Source organism: Neodiprion virginianus, chromosome 5 (genome assembly GCF_021901495.1).
Source record: "Neodiprion virginianus isolate iyNeoVirg1 chromosome 5, iyNeoVirg1.1, whole genome shotgun sequence".
Taxonomy (NCBI): domain Eukaryota; kingdom Metazoa; phylum Arthropoda; class Insecta; order Hymenoptera; family Diprionidae; genus Neodiprion; species Neodiprion virginianus.
Genome location: NC_060881.1, coordinates 28,608,776 through 28,625,682, shown reverse-complemented (window position 1 = coordinate 28,625,682; position 16,907 = coordinate 28,608,776). Strand labels below are relative to the sequence as shown.

The window sequence follows — 16,907 nt, the reverse complement described above, 5'->3', positions numbered from 1 at the left end:
TATTTTTTTTGTTTTAATTTATTTCTTTCTTTCATTTTTTTTTTTTTTTTTTCACTCAAATTCTAAACGAAGAGATAAATTGAGCAACTGATCGATATCCTTTAATCAGCAAGACAAGTTTAAGTAGACCGAACGTCGTTCATCCTGAGCGTGAAGGAAAAAAAAAAAGTATTTAGTTCACAAATATATCAACCATCGACGTTCCCGATTTTGAACTCTTTCACGAGTTTACACGAACGCACAAATTTTAATACGCGCTTATATACCCAAGTCGGTGACAATTGATTTCATAATACGAAACTTACGATAAAATAAGAATATAGTTACCAAAAGCAATCGAGTCCAGACTTATTTTTCTTTTTTTTGTCTTTTTTTTTTGGGGGGGCGGGGGCGAGGGGGACAATTACGTAAAACCGTAGATTTTTGCAGTGTCGGTGATCGAATTAAGGAGAAAAAAAATTTGTGGTAGATAAATATGGTGATCGCGGTACACGTTGTTTACGAAAAGAAAAACCTTCGTTTTAGACGCGACAGAAGGTGTTTCAGGCCCAAAATAATGGACGACAATGAGCAGCACGCGTTATTGCGACGATTATAAGTGTATCGTTAATTATTATAGGTAGGTAGATACCTATTTTGTTATATCGACCGTAAAGGCAATATACATACATACGTGTAGTTATGTATATGTATAATGTAAGAGACGTAATATACTAATTATAATTTAATTTAATTTAAGTTAAGTTAATTTAAGTTAATTCAAGGTACTTATACATACAAATGGCTGATATACATGGATATTACTACATCGTGTATGTATCTCTCTCTCTTCTTTTCTTTTCTATTCCCGTTCATTCGCTTTGTTCTTCCAACAATATCTTCTATTGGTTACTTTCTCCGTTGTTTAGTTTTGTAACTTCTATTCTGATTTTCTTCGGTTATTTTTTTTTCCCCCCCAATGTAAGTCTGATGAAAATCGGTGTCTTCCGCGCTTGTCGATGATGAATTTCTTACTTTTAACTTATTTTTTTTTCTTCATTTCTTATGTGGTTTTTTTTCTGTTTTAGTTTTTAGTTTTTTTTTCTTTTTTTTTTTTTACTTCAGTAGAATCCATTTATAAATATACCGTAGAAAATGAACCTTAAGATAAATCAGGCTGACTTTACCTTCTGCTCAATTCCGACCTGAGTGCTGAAAAATAAAATAAAAGTCCCACATTCATCGAATTCCTTCATATATACAGAATAAAATGAAATTTCTTAATTTTTAGCGAAGAAAAGATTGATGATAAATATAGATATTGTTGTAATATCCTTGTCTCTTTCCGTACACGTCGAGAATGCCTAAAATTTGAAACATACCTTCGATTATCTCCTGTTTCATCTTTTGAAACTCTCTACGAACGTCCTTGATTATTTCAGCCTTAAATGCCTCCATTTCTTGGGCGGACAACGGCGTACCTTCGTTGACTCCGTTCACCTTGAGCAATGTGTCTTCCGATGCGGAGCCGAACCTCTTGCGAGCTGACTTTGGGGATTCGGCGCCATTCGCGAATTTGTTATTCGACGAATTGTTCTTATCCCAGGTACCCTTTCCCGGCGAATTCTCTGGCTCCTGAAAAGAAAATTTCACCGTCTGGTCAATCTCGACAAGTGAATTCAAGGCTGATCTTACAATTTTTTTCAGAATAAAGTAAGCGCGACTCTGTTACTTCTTGGTACATACCGGAGGCTGTTCTGGCTGTTTCTTTTCAACAGCTGCGCGCCTGCGTGCAAGTGTTTTAGCCATCTCATCCATCATAGAAGCTATTCCTCCGCCTCCGCCACGTCCAAGTGTTCCATAGTTGCCGCCCCCTCCAGTGGCGCTACCACTACTGCTTGTGCTCGAGCCGCTGTTCTCGATTGGCTGGGATTGCTAAAAAGTACAACATGAGGAGAAAGAAGCAAAAAACGAAACAAGAAAACGACAATGGTGATTGATGAAAATGAACGGATGAAAGACATCGGTCTGCATGTAAGCCATTATCTTCTCTTCGCTAGAAATCCAGGGTGTCCAGTCAGGACTCAGCATGTGATTTCCTAATTGTTGATTAAAAATGCGCATAGAAAAAGATCGATTTCATCGATGGAGTTGTTGTACAAACGTGCTTCAGAGCAAAGATCTTCAGTTGTATTAAGATACATAAAATCACATTCATTGAGATACCAAACAAATTTGGATCATGTAATATCGGAGCATGGAAATTGTTACAACTGAAAATTCTGAACAAAGTATATTTGCTGTTCGGAACTTACCTGTTTCTTTTTAAGACGCGCAGCCTGGAGGGCAGCAGCTAACGAATTGGTATCGGGCGGTGCATCTGAGCTGTTTGAGTTAGCGTTGGGTGCGGGCGGAGGTGGAGGTGGGGGTGGGGCAGCAGGGCCACCAGGTGGGCCCATGGGGGGTGGCGGTGGGCCGTTGCTGCCAACCGGAGGAGCATAAGTGTTAGAATTCAAAATGGAATGAGAGCCGTACTGATTGACCAAATTTGAAGGGGTACCGTACGGGTTTGTCGAATTATTATTACTCAACTGGGTAGCGGTGGTCGACCCATATTGCTGAGTACCATTGCCAACTACCGCATACTGCGACTGTGACTGAGTCTGGGAACCGTTCCCAACAACCGCGTACTGTGACTGTTGATTATGACCAGTGGTCGCGTACTGGTTTATGGAATTATTACTACCGTACTGTTGCTGTTGTTGGCCGTTCTGAATGCTCGGATTACTACCAAAGTGACCGCCTTGAATCGTCGTCGAACCGTACAGACTGTTCTGACTACCAGTGCAGTATTGGTTAGCACCGTTACTCTGACTCACACTACCACCGACACCGTAAATACTGTTTTGACCAACAACACCGTACTGGTTCCCCTGATTGGTACCATATATTGGCTGGGATTGTGACTGGTTGGGATTTTGGGAGGATGATGCGTACTGGTTCATCATCATCGGGGGCGGTACGGGTGCGGTGCTGACGCTCGGAGGCTGTTGCTGTTGGTAGCTTATCGTCGCTGGTGGACACGGTGGACACGGCGGACACGGCGGGCAGGGTGGTGGGGGTGCTGCCGGTGGTTGTGGCGGCGGTACCGGCGGACCACCGCCCCCTATTTGTGATTGTGCCGGGTTTATAGGGCCCGGCATTACCGGCGGTTGAGGCGCCGGGGGTGCTGACGAAGTCCGATGATGGCCGGACTGTTGTTGGGCCGCTGGCGGACACCCCGGTGGAACCGCAGCGCTTGGGCTGCTCATTACTGCGAAGAAACCATCATCATTAGCCAGGAAAGCCAATGGGACGGAAAATGTTGATGAAAAAACCACGGCCCCATTCGGATTCGAACCCAGGACCTCTCGATCCGTGGCCACGAACGCGGCCGGGGCGCTGCCGACGCCGAGGCAATGATTACGCAAGAAATGATTATTTGTTTTGAAAATTGCAACGTTCAACGTGTTTTGAATGGAATTTTTTTATCACTGTACCTTGGTTCTGTTGAGACATCCGTCGCTCTTGAATTATCGCCACGTCTTCTCTGGTCATGGTTCTGTGTGTGGTAAAATTTTTACATGAATTAGGAGGTCTGAAGTTGATTTTTTGTTTCGAAATTCTTTTCTCTTAATAAAAGGTTTTTCTCCTTTAAACTTGCGTGAAAAATAATTTATTCTTAAATATATGTATTTGAGGTTAGAGCAAAGCGTATTAGTCAGCCAGCTAGACTAACATGATTAGAAAAATTAGGATATTTGGTTATACCTCTAGAAACCAGCTACCTAGAAAGGATGCTAGTAAAATTTGAAACATTATTGATATTAGTGGGTAGTACAGTAGAACCAGTTCAGTCCGCATTAACTGGCGTATATGCATAGAGGCAAAATGAAATATAATTTCGATGTAGGTTAAGGTTGTAGAGTCGCCCGCTGTGACGATCGCTACAATCCAATTTTTCATTTCCTTATTATAAACATATTTTGTTATTCACAAGATTTTATAACTACATTACGCATAGCGGAAAGACATATAACTGCAATTAATTCATAATCTCTAAAACTGATCAAGGGATCACATCGCATTGATGATTTGTCATTGTATTATTCAGGGCACCAACGCTGAAGAACATGCGCGCTGTATCGTTATTGGTAAGAACCTCTGCACTTGGATCTTCGATCTATTCCCAATCGCTCTAACTGAACGAGGATCATCAATTTTGTGAAATCACTTGACGAATAACGATAGTTGTAGCAGTTGATAATTTTTTATATCAACTTGAGGAATACTCAGATCACTCCGAAATTTCGTTTGTTCTCTACCTAAAGGCCATTTGATTTTCCAAAATGTATGTCCGCCCACCCGAGTGGGTACTCAAAATTCTAGAATTTTTCCGATCGATAAGATGCGAGTGATAATTCACCAGTACCGAAAAAAAAAGTGACAAGATTCGTAAATCCAAATAAACAGATAAAGAAACAAAGAAAAGCGAAGTGTGAGTTGAAAGGTCAGCGGTATTTGAATAACGTGACAATGTTATTTGAGAAATATTATTTCCAGCACCGGCTTTACATGTTATACCGCATATCTATAACATGGATGTAAGCAGAGACAATGATATCCGGCAGTCGTAAGTCACCTCATGACGTTCTCGCGATCAGCCGGTGATCCCCGACTCGCAACTCCACCCCCGACCTGAATGACGGTTGTGATGCCGCTCGCTATCGGAGCGGCGGTTGCCGATGGGGGGGCAGGGCTTCCACCGAGGTGCCCCAGGGACAAGGAAACTCTCGACACGCTCCCTACGCTCCCTATGCTTCCTACCATCCCCAGGCCCCCCTGAACGGGACCAGATCCGCTTTGGGCCTGGCTTTGGCTTTGACTCTGACTCTGACTGGAAGCACCCAACACATCATTGACCAGTGACGATAAGTAGGTACCTGCTATTTGCATGGGATCATTGAGGCATTCAAACGGTTGGTAACTCATTCTCAGTAGTTTCTACATCGATGAAGTTATTGCTACAGTCATTTCGGTTATCTGGATTGTACTTTGTCAGTTGTTATCTTGACTGAGCATACAAGATACAGTTGATCGTGAGTTGTCTCCTTATCCTGCATTGATTCGTTTATCCATCTATTTATAGACACTTGTCATCGCTGCTATTGAGTCACTTCTTCGCAGTAGATATATTATCTTTATCTATCCAACTGTTTCGTTAAATTAATTCGTTAATTCAATACGCAGTAATTTAATTGTCGCGATTTATACTCAGCTATCCCCTTGTTCGCAGGCGACACGGAGTGATTTATTCAATTACCAGGTGTCATTTAGTCAGTTGGAATAATGAGTAACTCGATCAAAGTTTCCGGGCGGCCTGATTGCACGGAGCATATGTCCTGCAGAGTTCAGGGACTTTGGAATTGCACCTGCGGTCTAAACAATGCCGTAAATTTTTCCTTATTCAATTTATTTCGGAGAATCCCGTCAAAGCAATGTACAATATAACCGAAGTATCATTCGAGTAAAATTATGCATCGTATTTTTCAAAATAGCACGTAATTAGCAGCTAATTAGCACCCAAAGAGCCTCCTTACCTCATGTTCGGTATTTCTAATAATATGGTTCTACTAATATTATACTAGTCATAAATTATATAGTGACAAGAATGAAAGAGACGGAGCAGGTATGTACATTGTGAGTTTAAGAATAGTCAGGGTCTATTAGTCCTCTTCAGAAATCTGAGTCGATGGATCCTTGCAGGAACATTTACATATAATCGTTGGCAAAGTGCCGCTATTCGGGTTCTCGAATCGTCCTGAAACGCCGTAATCGTCGTCTTATCCTGTTTACCATATTATTGCAGATAACATACTCCCGTCACGTATTGGACAGAAACGAAAACATCGGGGACAAAGAGAGCACTCGAGAAATGGAACACGGAACGTGAATCGAGGTGAAAGGTAAAACCGCAAAAAAAAGATCAAGTAAAATTGGATAAGAAAAACGAATCTAGGGACTGACCTGTATCCCATGTCCTCTTCGTACTGCTGGGTGATACCAAGAGGCTGTTGCTGTTGTTGTTGCTGTTGTTGTTGCTGTTGGGACTGTTGCTGTTGCTGGTAATTCGCCGGTGCTGTGGAAGCGACTGCCGGACCCAAACTCCTCGAGATATTGCTGCCGTTGCTGAGGACCTGGGACGAAAATTCAGACGGATTAGTACGGGTTAAAGTTCGATCTTTCAATGGCTACTGATGTATCATAATACGCCGCGAGCTCAATTTACTTCATTATAAAGTTAAAGGTTTCTAAATTGATAGACACTGCCAATTGTCACGGTTATTGGATAATCGTCGTTGATCTGTAACGAAAGGTAAGGAGGAAAAAAAAACTGCATAATCTCACGCAGTGAGTCGGATTCGGAAAATGGAGCGGCTGATATATTCGAGTCAGGGTTTTGGTAAATGGTCTTAATAACCGAGTTGAATCTCGTTTGTGAATTATTGGAGTGAAAAAGCGAAGGCTGACGCGTTGACGTAATTTTTTGCATCGGATATAATATTCGTGTGGCCGGGAGAAGTTATCCAATTACACGGCATGTGGCTCGATGCACTCTGCACGTTGCCTTCTCTCTCTCTCTCTCTCTCTCTCTCCTCTCTTTCTTTCTCTTTATCTTCTTTTCTTACTCCCACGCAAGCGTCCGGTTGATTTCGTGTGCGACCAGCCTGACAATGAAGTAATTCAATATATATCCGTATCTCTCCAGGTACAGCTGTGTAAAGTGTATCGAAGATAGTATATGTATAAAGGTAAGAAAGCCGCCCCATTTTTGACGTCCGCATATCATCTCCGCAGGGTAAACAAGTGTAATATATAATACGAGAAGTGAAAAGATACGGGGACCTTTCTCCAAGGTGCATAGTTCCAAGACGGGAATGGTTGATAAAAGAAAGAATTTCGACTCGGCGAAGAGACAGAAAAAGGGAAATAAAAAGTATACACAACACTTACGTCGAGGGCCTGCAGCATGGCCTTGGCGAAAGCATCGGCGTCATCTTTACTCGAGAAGTTCAGCCCGTAAACTTGTTTGTTGTCCCGCCATTGGTGAAACGTAACCGTAGCCTGATTGTACTTCAGTCCTTTGAGGATAGCGCAGTTTATCACTATCTCATGGTCCTGGAGCTTCCGACCGACCACTCTGAAGGTGTTGTTCACCTGGTGATGGTACAGCTGCACCTTCGATAAGCCGGACGAACTTCCGCTCGGCACCCATTTCTTGTTCACGTCGTCGTACACCATCACCGACGCCCGTGCTGATGATATGCTTACCTCACTGCGAAATGGATAATGACATTGTTTCGTTAAGTACGGTACACACCAAGTACCAGAGCGAAGTCGGTATGTCGATAAACGATAAATTGAAACCAAAACGAGTTCGAAATACTCGCGTACACGACGAATGGAACAATAACGGATTCACCGACATTGTGACACGGATTCGGTAATCTGACGTAGGAACATCGCGTGTTTCGGAAGTAAGATTCGATGCAAAGATCCACCATACTCGCCAAGTGGTAAGAGATCATTGTTATTCGTCATTAGAGACGCTGCCACGCGTGCGTTGGCTTAGGGGCGAGCCGAAAACAGAAATGGAACAGACGGTAACGAACGGCTTGGAAGCGAATGGAATTAGTTAGCATTCAATACCATGCCCAGTAGGTATTCCAGTCGGACCAACGTTTGTGATTAGCGGTTGTCATGTCGGCGATGGTCTTGCCGATGAAGGGTACGTGTCGTCCTTGGGTTGTACTTTACCCTTGTTCCGGGGTACCGTTAGGCGTTGGCCCGAGCCAAGGACAGAGGAAGTCACCCTGTCACCTTGTTTATTTTTACAACACTGTCCGAAGGAGGAAGCCGGCTAAGACGATTACTTCATCGCCGCAAGCTCCCCGCCAGCTTTGCAAGTAAACGATGCCATTTTCGTGACACCTCACCGCGCGAGTCTTTCAAGGATTCGCTTTACGGTGTTGCCTCTGGTGTGCCTCCGGGGTATCGGTTGACTTTTGCGAAACGGGGAAAACGCGGGGATTCAATTACGTCTGCAGCATGTTGCCCTCGTTGTTTCGTGGTGAGCACCCTGTTTCACACCGCTACCCGGAAAGTTTTATCATCGACGATAATGAGCAGTGTTCGAGCATTCTCAAACTTCTTTTTAGCGATTCATCACTGAAAAACGAACAACTTTTTCCGGTAAATAATTGCCTCGTCCTTGCGGTGTAAAATTAGACGTTAACCCTAATTCGTCACACCGCGGCAGAATCGAATAACGGTTTTCCAGTTCCAAAAAAGCGATATCCTGCTTCGACAATTTGTTCTAAAAATCGCAACAAAAAATATCTAGGTATTGTTTAAGGATCGGAGAAGAGGCTCGATTCAGTTTTCCTAACCACAATTCATTGTTTAAATATTGCAAGACATCGGCAAAGTTGAGGTAAAATGGAAAAAAAATTTGAAGGAATTTTTTTTTCGATTACAGAATTGATTTCCACCAAAACGAACGACTGTCAAAGTCTATTCCTGAAATCTACGAGGAGTTTGATAAATTTTTGGGATGAAATTCGCTCAGAATGATTCATTGAGGTTAAACGAGTACCTGATAGTATTGGTTTGATTTCGATTATTTTTTTTCATCCAATTTCATTCGCTAACGATGTAATTTTCTTTCAGAAATAACTTTACAAATAAAGTTGAAATATCTTTGGCGACGGTATATTTTCGACGTTCTCTTGTCTCTTAAAAAGTTAGTAGTCCTGGCAATTGAAATCGGACCGACATCTCAACTCGGACGAATAATTTCTATGAAAAATGTTCTTTATCCCACACGACTGAACACGTATACATATATACATTTTATCCCCATACGTCAAAGTCAACTCATACTCGTCCCCTGAATCCCTTAACTTTTTTCTCCTCGGGTTGCGGATTCGATTCTCCTTGGAACAAGGGTGGTAAAAAATGGTTTCTACGATGAAACTTTTTTGCCCTTGAGTATTGTGAAATGAAGTATATAAATCGCAGTATAAGCGTTACGCCGTTGTTGAACAAACTAAAATTTATAGAAGAACATCGTTACATAACATCTGATAATACATCAACCGATATGTCGAGTATCGTAAATACATCGCCACCATGACGGTTACGTAGGATACTAGGAATGAAATTCAATCGAGCGAACTGCATATCTTTTACCACCGTTCCGCTTCTCCTTGACAGTCTAATATTTTTCAGCTTTCGATAAAAATCATAAGAAACCGTATCTCGGGTTAATACCGAAGTCGTTAAAAAAAAAAAACTTTCTGCACTACACAAATGAAACACGGTCACGAATCCCAAGGAGACAGAAGTTCACCGATCACGTTATGTCTTTCCAACTTCCGGCAGATATTCGCGAACCCGGTTCTGGTCCTTCAAGACGTTCTGATCTGCGGTGATCCCGTAACGTCCAACGCTTCGGACAACTTTATTGTACAGACTGAAGTCTCCGGATGAAATGTTTCACTGCAGGATGTTGCCGACCACTTCCGGCTGCGGTACACATTCCTCCTGATAACAACAATCGTACGCGCGTTTTCTATCCTACGTGACACATATTCCAGGGTATTTTTAACCATTCTCGCTTCATAGCTGGCAGATTCGCGAAAACATTCGAAAAGGACTATTAAAAAAAATCCCATCATCATTGCTGTGGGAATGGTGCGGAAAAACAATGCGTTGTTCCTGTTACCGCTTGAAACTGTTGCTGCAAATACGAATGGATGATCTTTAATCTACACCACACCAATAGATTCCCAAACTCGTAACATCGACTTGGTACAATTGCCACATTTGATAGCATACGACGTTATCGACCGAGTGAAACGAAAGTCAGACACGTGTGCCTGCAGCGAAGAAACATGAATAGTCGCCGATGACCTTCTTAATTACACGGACGATTAACGCGATTACTGATTAACGGAGGTTGATCGCGATGCCGACAATCGTAATCGGAGCTTTGGAAATCGATCGGCGGGAAGCTTTTTCTCTCCACACTTCCGGTCATCCGGAGAAACCATCGTCGGGAGGTTCCGCGTACCGCAGCTTAACAGAATGCAAAACAAGAGCGTGATTCTCAGGTTTATACTTGCAGATCACGAGACGACGACGGATCGCTATCACGTTTCAACTTCTCGCATCCTTCTTCCGCGTTACGTGAATACCCGGATCTAGATGGTGTGCATGGTGCAAGGCACGGTTCCTTGCTTCTTTATACCTATAACCGTGAAACTCTACACTGAGAATAATTTCATTTGTTACAGTAACTAGAGAAATTCAGTAAAACTGGTATCGTTGAAAAAACCGTTTGAATATTGTTGGAATTACGAAAAACGAGGTACGCCTAAACATTTCGCGCTATCGTCGATCCTTTTTTGGTTATCGCAACGCAAAATCAGTTTCCGAGGTTTACTCTACTTTTTTAAGTTAAACAAGGCTTTAACGTCAATTTATCGTTGCACGAGCGTTAAATTTTCGCAACAGTTGCAAGAAAATCTAGCAACAGCGATCGTAATGAGAAAGAATAGCAACGGATACCAGACTTTCCGGTAACAGCTAGAAAACTAATTTTCATTTTCTACCTGGAACTATATTTTTCGATTGTGGTAAAAAATGAAAATAGTCAAGGACTGAGCGGTAACCGGAATAAGAAAATTTCTCTTAGCGTACACCGTCTCTCCTTGCCATTGGGTTGCAACTCTAACGCCCGGCCACTCGACTTAGGACTCGAGATTAGGACTCTGGATTGAACAAGTTCACGACGAGTGCATGAAATTCCTTGGATTTCTCTCTAACCCGACGGTGACGGTTAACATTTTCTAGATATCGTTAGAAAGTAAACAACTTCTGCTGCTGTTGCTGCTGCTGACGATAACGTGGTTGATAATTATTATTATTTTTTATCAGACACATTCGTATAACCTGACTCGTTTGTCCCCCACCCGATTCCAGACTTTAAGAAATTTAATTCTATTCCACAAAACTGAATTCCCCGAATATTCCCTCAACGCTTAAGCTCTAAATGAGCAAACTACTACCCGTATTCAGGACGTTCAAAAAGTGAGAGAAAAGCTGCACTGGAGGGACTGCGCACAACGGAACAAGAGAAATAGAAGGGAAAAAAAAAAACGAGAAAAAGAGAAAAGTGAAAACCAACTTCCCTGTTTCTGGTTCATTCATCCAGGTGGATGAGGGCTTTTGTCATCCCGACGCAACGGAGAGAGCGAGAAAGAGCAAATAAGCGTGCATTACACTTACGAGATACGTGGAGCGGTAAAAGTCCGCGGTGATATTTGTTGATCGATGAAAGCGTTCCTTTCATCCTTCGCAAAGCAGCCGCGATTGAACCCGATAAGAAGTATACTCGATAAGTACGTGAGTGTTAATCCCTCTTTAAATGTACATATGTATCTCTATCTCTATCTCTATCTCTAGTGACATCATTTATTCCAATTTCAATACCACGTAGCACGTGTCAGTTCGTTTAGAAAATACTATGCATATTCGTTATACATTTCAGTGTTAAACAATGACGGCATACGTCGGCCAAAACGTAGAACCACCAATGACTGACACGAACGTGTCAGACGTACAGAAAAAAAAAAAAAAAAAAAAATACGCGGGTGGAAGAATTTTTTAACACCGTTGTACGAGCATCAGTTTCTCGGTATTTTTATTTTTAACTTAATTTTTGTTTTTTTTTTCTTCTTCTTCTTCTTCTCTCCCTTCCTTCCCCCTTGTAACGATTCGTGACGTTTCAGCGGACTTGATTAGCTGCGATCACAATGCCGACGACAACGAAGACGATAAGGGGCCGATCGTTATACCCAACAGCGTACCGATCCAAGGACTATAACATTGGCCGTATTTCTGCAGACTGCACACGCCGCGGCACAATCGCATCCCTCCTTTTCATTCCCCTTCTCGTTATTCTTTTTCTTCATTTTCGCCGTTCGTCATCCGCAGGGTAGTAAAAAAAAAAAAGAAAGAAAAAAAAAGAAACCCGAGCTTCAGTCACCTGCTCGGTGAAAGGAGGAGCCGGCTTCCGAATTGGCTCGCACCACCTCGTCCGTAACGATGCCGGTCATGATGATGATGACGATGATGATGATGATGATGATGATGACGATGATGATGATGATGATGATGACGACAACGAATACCGAGACAAGCCGGTTTTATCTTACATAGTCGGGGTAATGGGAACGCGATGAGACACGAGCTGTTAGTCAGGTAACTCGGTTCCTCGATCACCTCGATGATTCACCTGTTCGTCATGTCGAGCTAATTACGTTCGGCTGAATCTGACTCGCGGTAACTTACACGATGTTATTATATGTATATATATACCAACAACACCGACGAGTGTCCGTTACTCGACGGCAATTTACCTGAATCCTGACAATTGTCGAGCCGAGTAGACGTTGTAATTCATCATCGCTGCGGTGAGTTTGAAGGGTGACTAAAACGCTTTCGATTGATCGCAGTTTATTTTACTAATGAAAAATTATTCATCGCTGGCGGATCGACGATTTGAAATTGATTCGTCGTGTTGATAATCGTCGATGAATTTCATCGTTTCGCATGGGTGGTTGAATAAAAAATCTAAAAACGAGAAAAAAAAAACAAAAAAAAAACACTCAGGGTAATGTTTCAGAGTTGAGACAACTGCAGAAATAAATTTTGAACGGTGAATAATTTCATTTGTTACAATAACTGGAAAAATTGAGTAAAACAGGTATCGTTATAAAAAAAAAAAAACTGTTCGAATATTGTTGGAATTACGAAAAACGAGGTACGCCTAACCGTTTTGCGCTATCGTCGATCCTTTTTTGGTTATTGCAACGCAAAATCAGTTTCTTCGGTTTACTCTATTTTTTTTTTTAGTTGAACAAGGCTTTAACGTCAATTTATTCTTGCACGAGCGTTAAATTTTCCGGTAAGACCTATAAAACTAATTTTCATTTTCTACCTAGAACTATACTTTTCGTTTGTGGTAAAATATGAAAATATTCAAGGACTGAGCGGTAAACTGAACTAAAAATTTCTCTCAGTGTATAAAGCTGCGTGCATATTCGAAGGAATTTTGCAGAGACAGGGTCTCGAGGCGCAGGTTATACCTATTTATACATAGTTTAGATCGAAATGCCACAGGGCGTACAATGTAGGCGAGTGCAATCGTGGATATATATATATATATAACAAAGTCGAACAACGAGACCGATATTCTTAAAATTAGACCCCGCAGTTTAACGCCTTGGGCGATCGCAAAAACGCACGTGGGGGGGAGGGATTCGCGACTGACGTTTCAGAGCAGCGGAATATAAGAAGCAGAAGAAGCTGGGAAGGAGGAGAAGTCATCGTCCTGCGATTTACATTTACGTACCCGTGCAAATTTAACCGGCCTAACCGAACCTAAGCCGGCTTGGAGGCCTCTCCCTCCCCCCCCCCCCACTGTTTTTCTTCTTATTCCTCTTGTTCTTCGTCCCCCGTTTTTCCCCGCAGATGTTAATTATACATGCGCATTGGTCCGCAACGTTGTTATTGTTACAGCGTTTTTACAATTTTTTTTTTTTGGGAATGGCTTAAAACTTACCCTTAAAGCAAGTCTGTTCGGGGTGTGAGGTGTTTACGCAAACCGGTCTGCTGCTGATGCTTCTGCTGCTTCTTCGCCATTCGTTATTCCAATTATCTTATCGACTTGAGGTTTTTTGTTTTTTCGATTTTCTTAATTGCTTTCATTACTTCTTCACCCTCTCGTTACATTCTGTGATCGTTTAAGGCGTGTAATAACTCGCGGTTTTTCCGTTATTATCATCGGGTATACTATTAGATCCGAGAAATGATGTGTCATCGCGCCAATTGTAATAATAAGAAATTTTTTTAACGAGGCGATTAGACGCGAATAGTAATTGAACGGAGTAACGGTGATTCATCATCTCCGAAATCATATTTACGTGGAAAATCTATTGCCTCAAGTGAGAACGAACGTATCTATTGTGAAAAATGATGAATGTTCGAATAGTGTAATTTTTCCGGCAGCATCTTGAACGACCCGCTGCAAGCATTGTTGTCTGTGGTCAGGAACTCGGAACAGATTGATACGAAATTACCGCAACGGCCGTTGAAAAGAAAGTCTATTGAGGAACTTTGGTTTTCGCGCACCACATTTTTCCAATACACGCGTACGCCATGTAATACAGAGTGAAAAAAATACGAGAAGATGATTAGAAGCAAGTGAACGTAATGCGTAGGAATCATAAATTATATAACGTAGAAGAAGAAATCACTGTTTTTTCAATATTACAACGATTTTTAATGAACTAAGATTTCGAAATATGAATGTGTGCTTTTTTATTACGGTTGACTGAATTTCAGACGGTTCCAAAACAGCGAAATAAAGGTTTTATCCTCAGCATTAGTCGTTACGATGAAGCTACTAACTTCAATATGATGAAAAAAACGAGGTTGAATTTAGCAGCGTTAACGCAACGAGACATGAAAGAAAAGTTCGTTATTGTGCATTCGTGTTACGAGTACGTTTTGTCTATTATGCTTCGTTAAATTTCAGACAATTCTAAAGGTGCGAAGGAACGATGTTTCTTAAACATGCAACGTTACAGTAACGTCACTACACGTAACTTGAACCTCACGAAAAACACGTTTCGTGAATTATTGAGGGATTAGTAACGAGAAAAGACACCTACTTATACATCGAAAAGAGAAAGATGAGTAAATAGAAACAGAACATCGAAGAATGAGAATGCAGGGTAAAATGGTTTTGGGAAAAACCATCGAATTGAAGTTAGTCACGTTATCGTGATGATTCATGTTGAGGAAAAACCGTTATCTATTCCATTTTGGAACTGTCTGAAGAGTTCGGTAGATCGTCGTAAAACAAAACACACTCGTATTTCGAAATCTTGTTTTCTTCGAAATGATTTCAAACTTGAGGAAATAACGATTTTTCCCCGATGTTTCGTTGCTATAACGTTACCAAGTTCAACCTCGTGAAAAAACCAGCATGGCATGTGCGTACAAACGGTATCAGCCCAATTCTCGGCCCAATCACGTTTTCACGAGAGGCCATTCGCTTCCGGATCGGGTAACAAACGAATGCAAGGTTTCAATGAGTTTATACGACACTCAATAATTTCACTCAATTTAATGCTATTTCAAGCGAATTTCGAACGAGCTTGAAGTTGGTAACTTTAAACGAGTGTAGATAGATTGAAATAAAATGATCAATTTTTAACTTGACGATACATATATTTGAACATGCGTTTGGGTTTTCAGAATGTACTAGGCTCAAGTTAGTAACATAAACGTATCGAAAATGTTGAAACAAAAATTTACTATTTCGCACCTCTGGAATAACTGAAGAAGTTGAATGTACAAAATCTGAGTTTGCTGTCGCTGTATCATCGGCTTATACAAATTCCACGTAATCCCAAAGTTGTAAAATAACGACTCTTTCTAAAGAAGAATCATTACAACAATAACCGATTATAATGTTATATTTGGTAGCATCGGACCCTCCTGAAACTGCATAACATCGAATTTTCCCTAAAAATATATCGCATCGCTCCCGTGACCAACTACTTACTAATATTTTACCGATTTCGAGAATTGAAACGAAACGAAACCCGTCCGGCAGCCGAAGCACGTCGTTTCGTAGGGATCTCCGCACCCCGGCGAAACGTTAACTTCTGTCAAAAATCGTTACACGAGTGGGAGGCGGCGGGTTTCTCCGCACTTCGACGAGGAGGCGGCGAAAGTCCGACTTCCAGGATCTAGAACGCTGCACACGCTGCGGGGGATGCCGGCGTGCGTATGCGACACACACGCGTGTTGTGACAGACACGCGTGCATGCGGATCGAGGGTAGTTTTGGGCCCTTTCGCGCCTTGCAGGCTTTCATTTGTTTCCCGTTTGTACTTCCCCTGTCAGGCGGGTTGCGTTTTCGCGTTAAATTAGGGGAGATTCGACGTTGCCCGACCAATGAGCGTGTGAGTAAGTCGCGAGACGAGCGTTGTTCCTTTGTCAATCGGTCGAGGGTTCCTCAAGTTTCTCGCTTTTCTTCTCCCCTCGATTTACTTATCGCTCCGCGGTTTCTGCCGTAAACAAACGACGATCGCTGGCAGGCCGGACGAGCGAACGTGTTGTTGGAAAAAGAATCGAGGTGGGCGAAGGGAGGAAAACAGTTGACGCAAAGAGAGACAGAGAGAGAGAGAGAGAGAGGGAGAGAGAGTGAGTGAGTGAGAGTGAGAGAGAGAGAGACGAAGGGTGGCGAGTCTGGCGGAAGGAGCGAAATGAGTCACCGTGTTTCGGGGATCATTCGAAATGACGCGGAGCGGGCCGTTTTAATCATCGACGAGGGCAACGCAACGGCTCGTTCGGTGTATTCGGTTTCTTTCGATTCTTCGCAATGGTACGTACGCGACGTTAACCGCTGTACTTACTTCATGTTCCCGGTTATTGGTAACTGCTATGCTCTCGTACAGGGCGAATGTCTTCGTTTGCACAGTATTTCACTGATCCCATGAAAACAAGCGAGATTTGGACAGGATTTACGGTAATTCGACATAAATAAAACCGAACCACTAACACCACAGTAACACCCTATTATACTTCCAAGCGGCCATATTGCCGACTCCGAGGAACCGAGGGCTTCGATTTAGCGCAACACGAATGACCGAGAATGGAAACTCGACTCGCCCTCGACACCCGGCACCGACTCGCCTGCCGTCTAACGGTCGCCGTTCGAACTTTTCAAAACAATTGACGGAGCGGAGA

The 16,907-nt window shown here is 42.3% G+C and overlaps 1 protein-coding gene across 4 annotated transcripts; it reads right to left on the bottom strand.

The window, feature by feature from the left end:
* LOC124304691 (protein enabled-like) lies at positions 1–16,787 on the bottom strand. 4 transcript variants are annotated; one of them, XM_046763231.1, is made up of 10 exons: positions 7,729–8,228; positions 7,033–7,354; positions 6,046–6,215; positions 4,661–4,915; positions 3,519–3,580; positions 2,977–3,292; positions 2,295–2,460; positions 1,726–1,914; positions 1,362–1,614; positions 1–1,191 (listed from the first exon to the last, which is right to left on the bottom strand). In XM_046763231.1, the coding sequence occupies exons 1-10, from the start codon at positions 7,779–7,781 to the stop codon at positions 1,163–1,165; spliced, it is 1,815 nt and encodes a 604-aa protein (XP_046619187.1). In that variant the 5' UTR covers positions 7,782–8,228; the 3' UTR covers positions 1–1,162. The 4 variants fall into 4 exon arrangements, with proteins under 4 accessions (XP_046619187.1, XP_046619185.1, XP_046619184.1 ...); XM_046763229.1 differs by lacking the exon at positions 7,729–8,228 and adding an exon at positions 16,574–16,787 and having other exon boundaries at positions 2,295–3,292; XM_046763228.1 differs by having other exon boundaries at positions 2,295–3,292; positions 7,729–8,233.
* Positions 16,788–16,907: the final 120 nt, after the last annotated feature.

Excerpts from the sequence above, each read along its gene's own strand:
- LOC124304691 (XM_046763228.1), bottom strand. The coding sequence starts at position 7,781 with ATGACAACCGCTAATCACAAACGTTGGTCCGACTGGAATACCTACTGG. Across the intron at positions 6,216-7,032 it reads CCATGCTGCAGGCCCTCGAC|GTCCTCAGCAACGGCAGCAA; the intron begins GTAAGTGTTGTG and ends TTTTCGTCCCAG. Across the intron at positions 1,615-1,725 it reads AACAGCCAGAACAGCCTCCG|GAGCCAGAGAATTCGCCGGG; the intron begins GTATGTACCAAG and ends TTTTCTTTTCAG.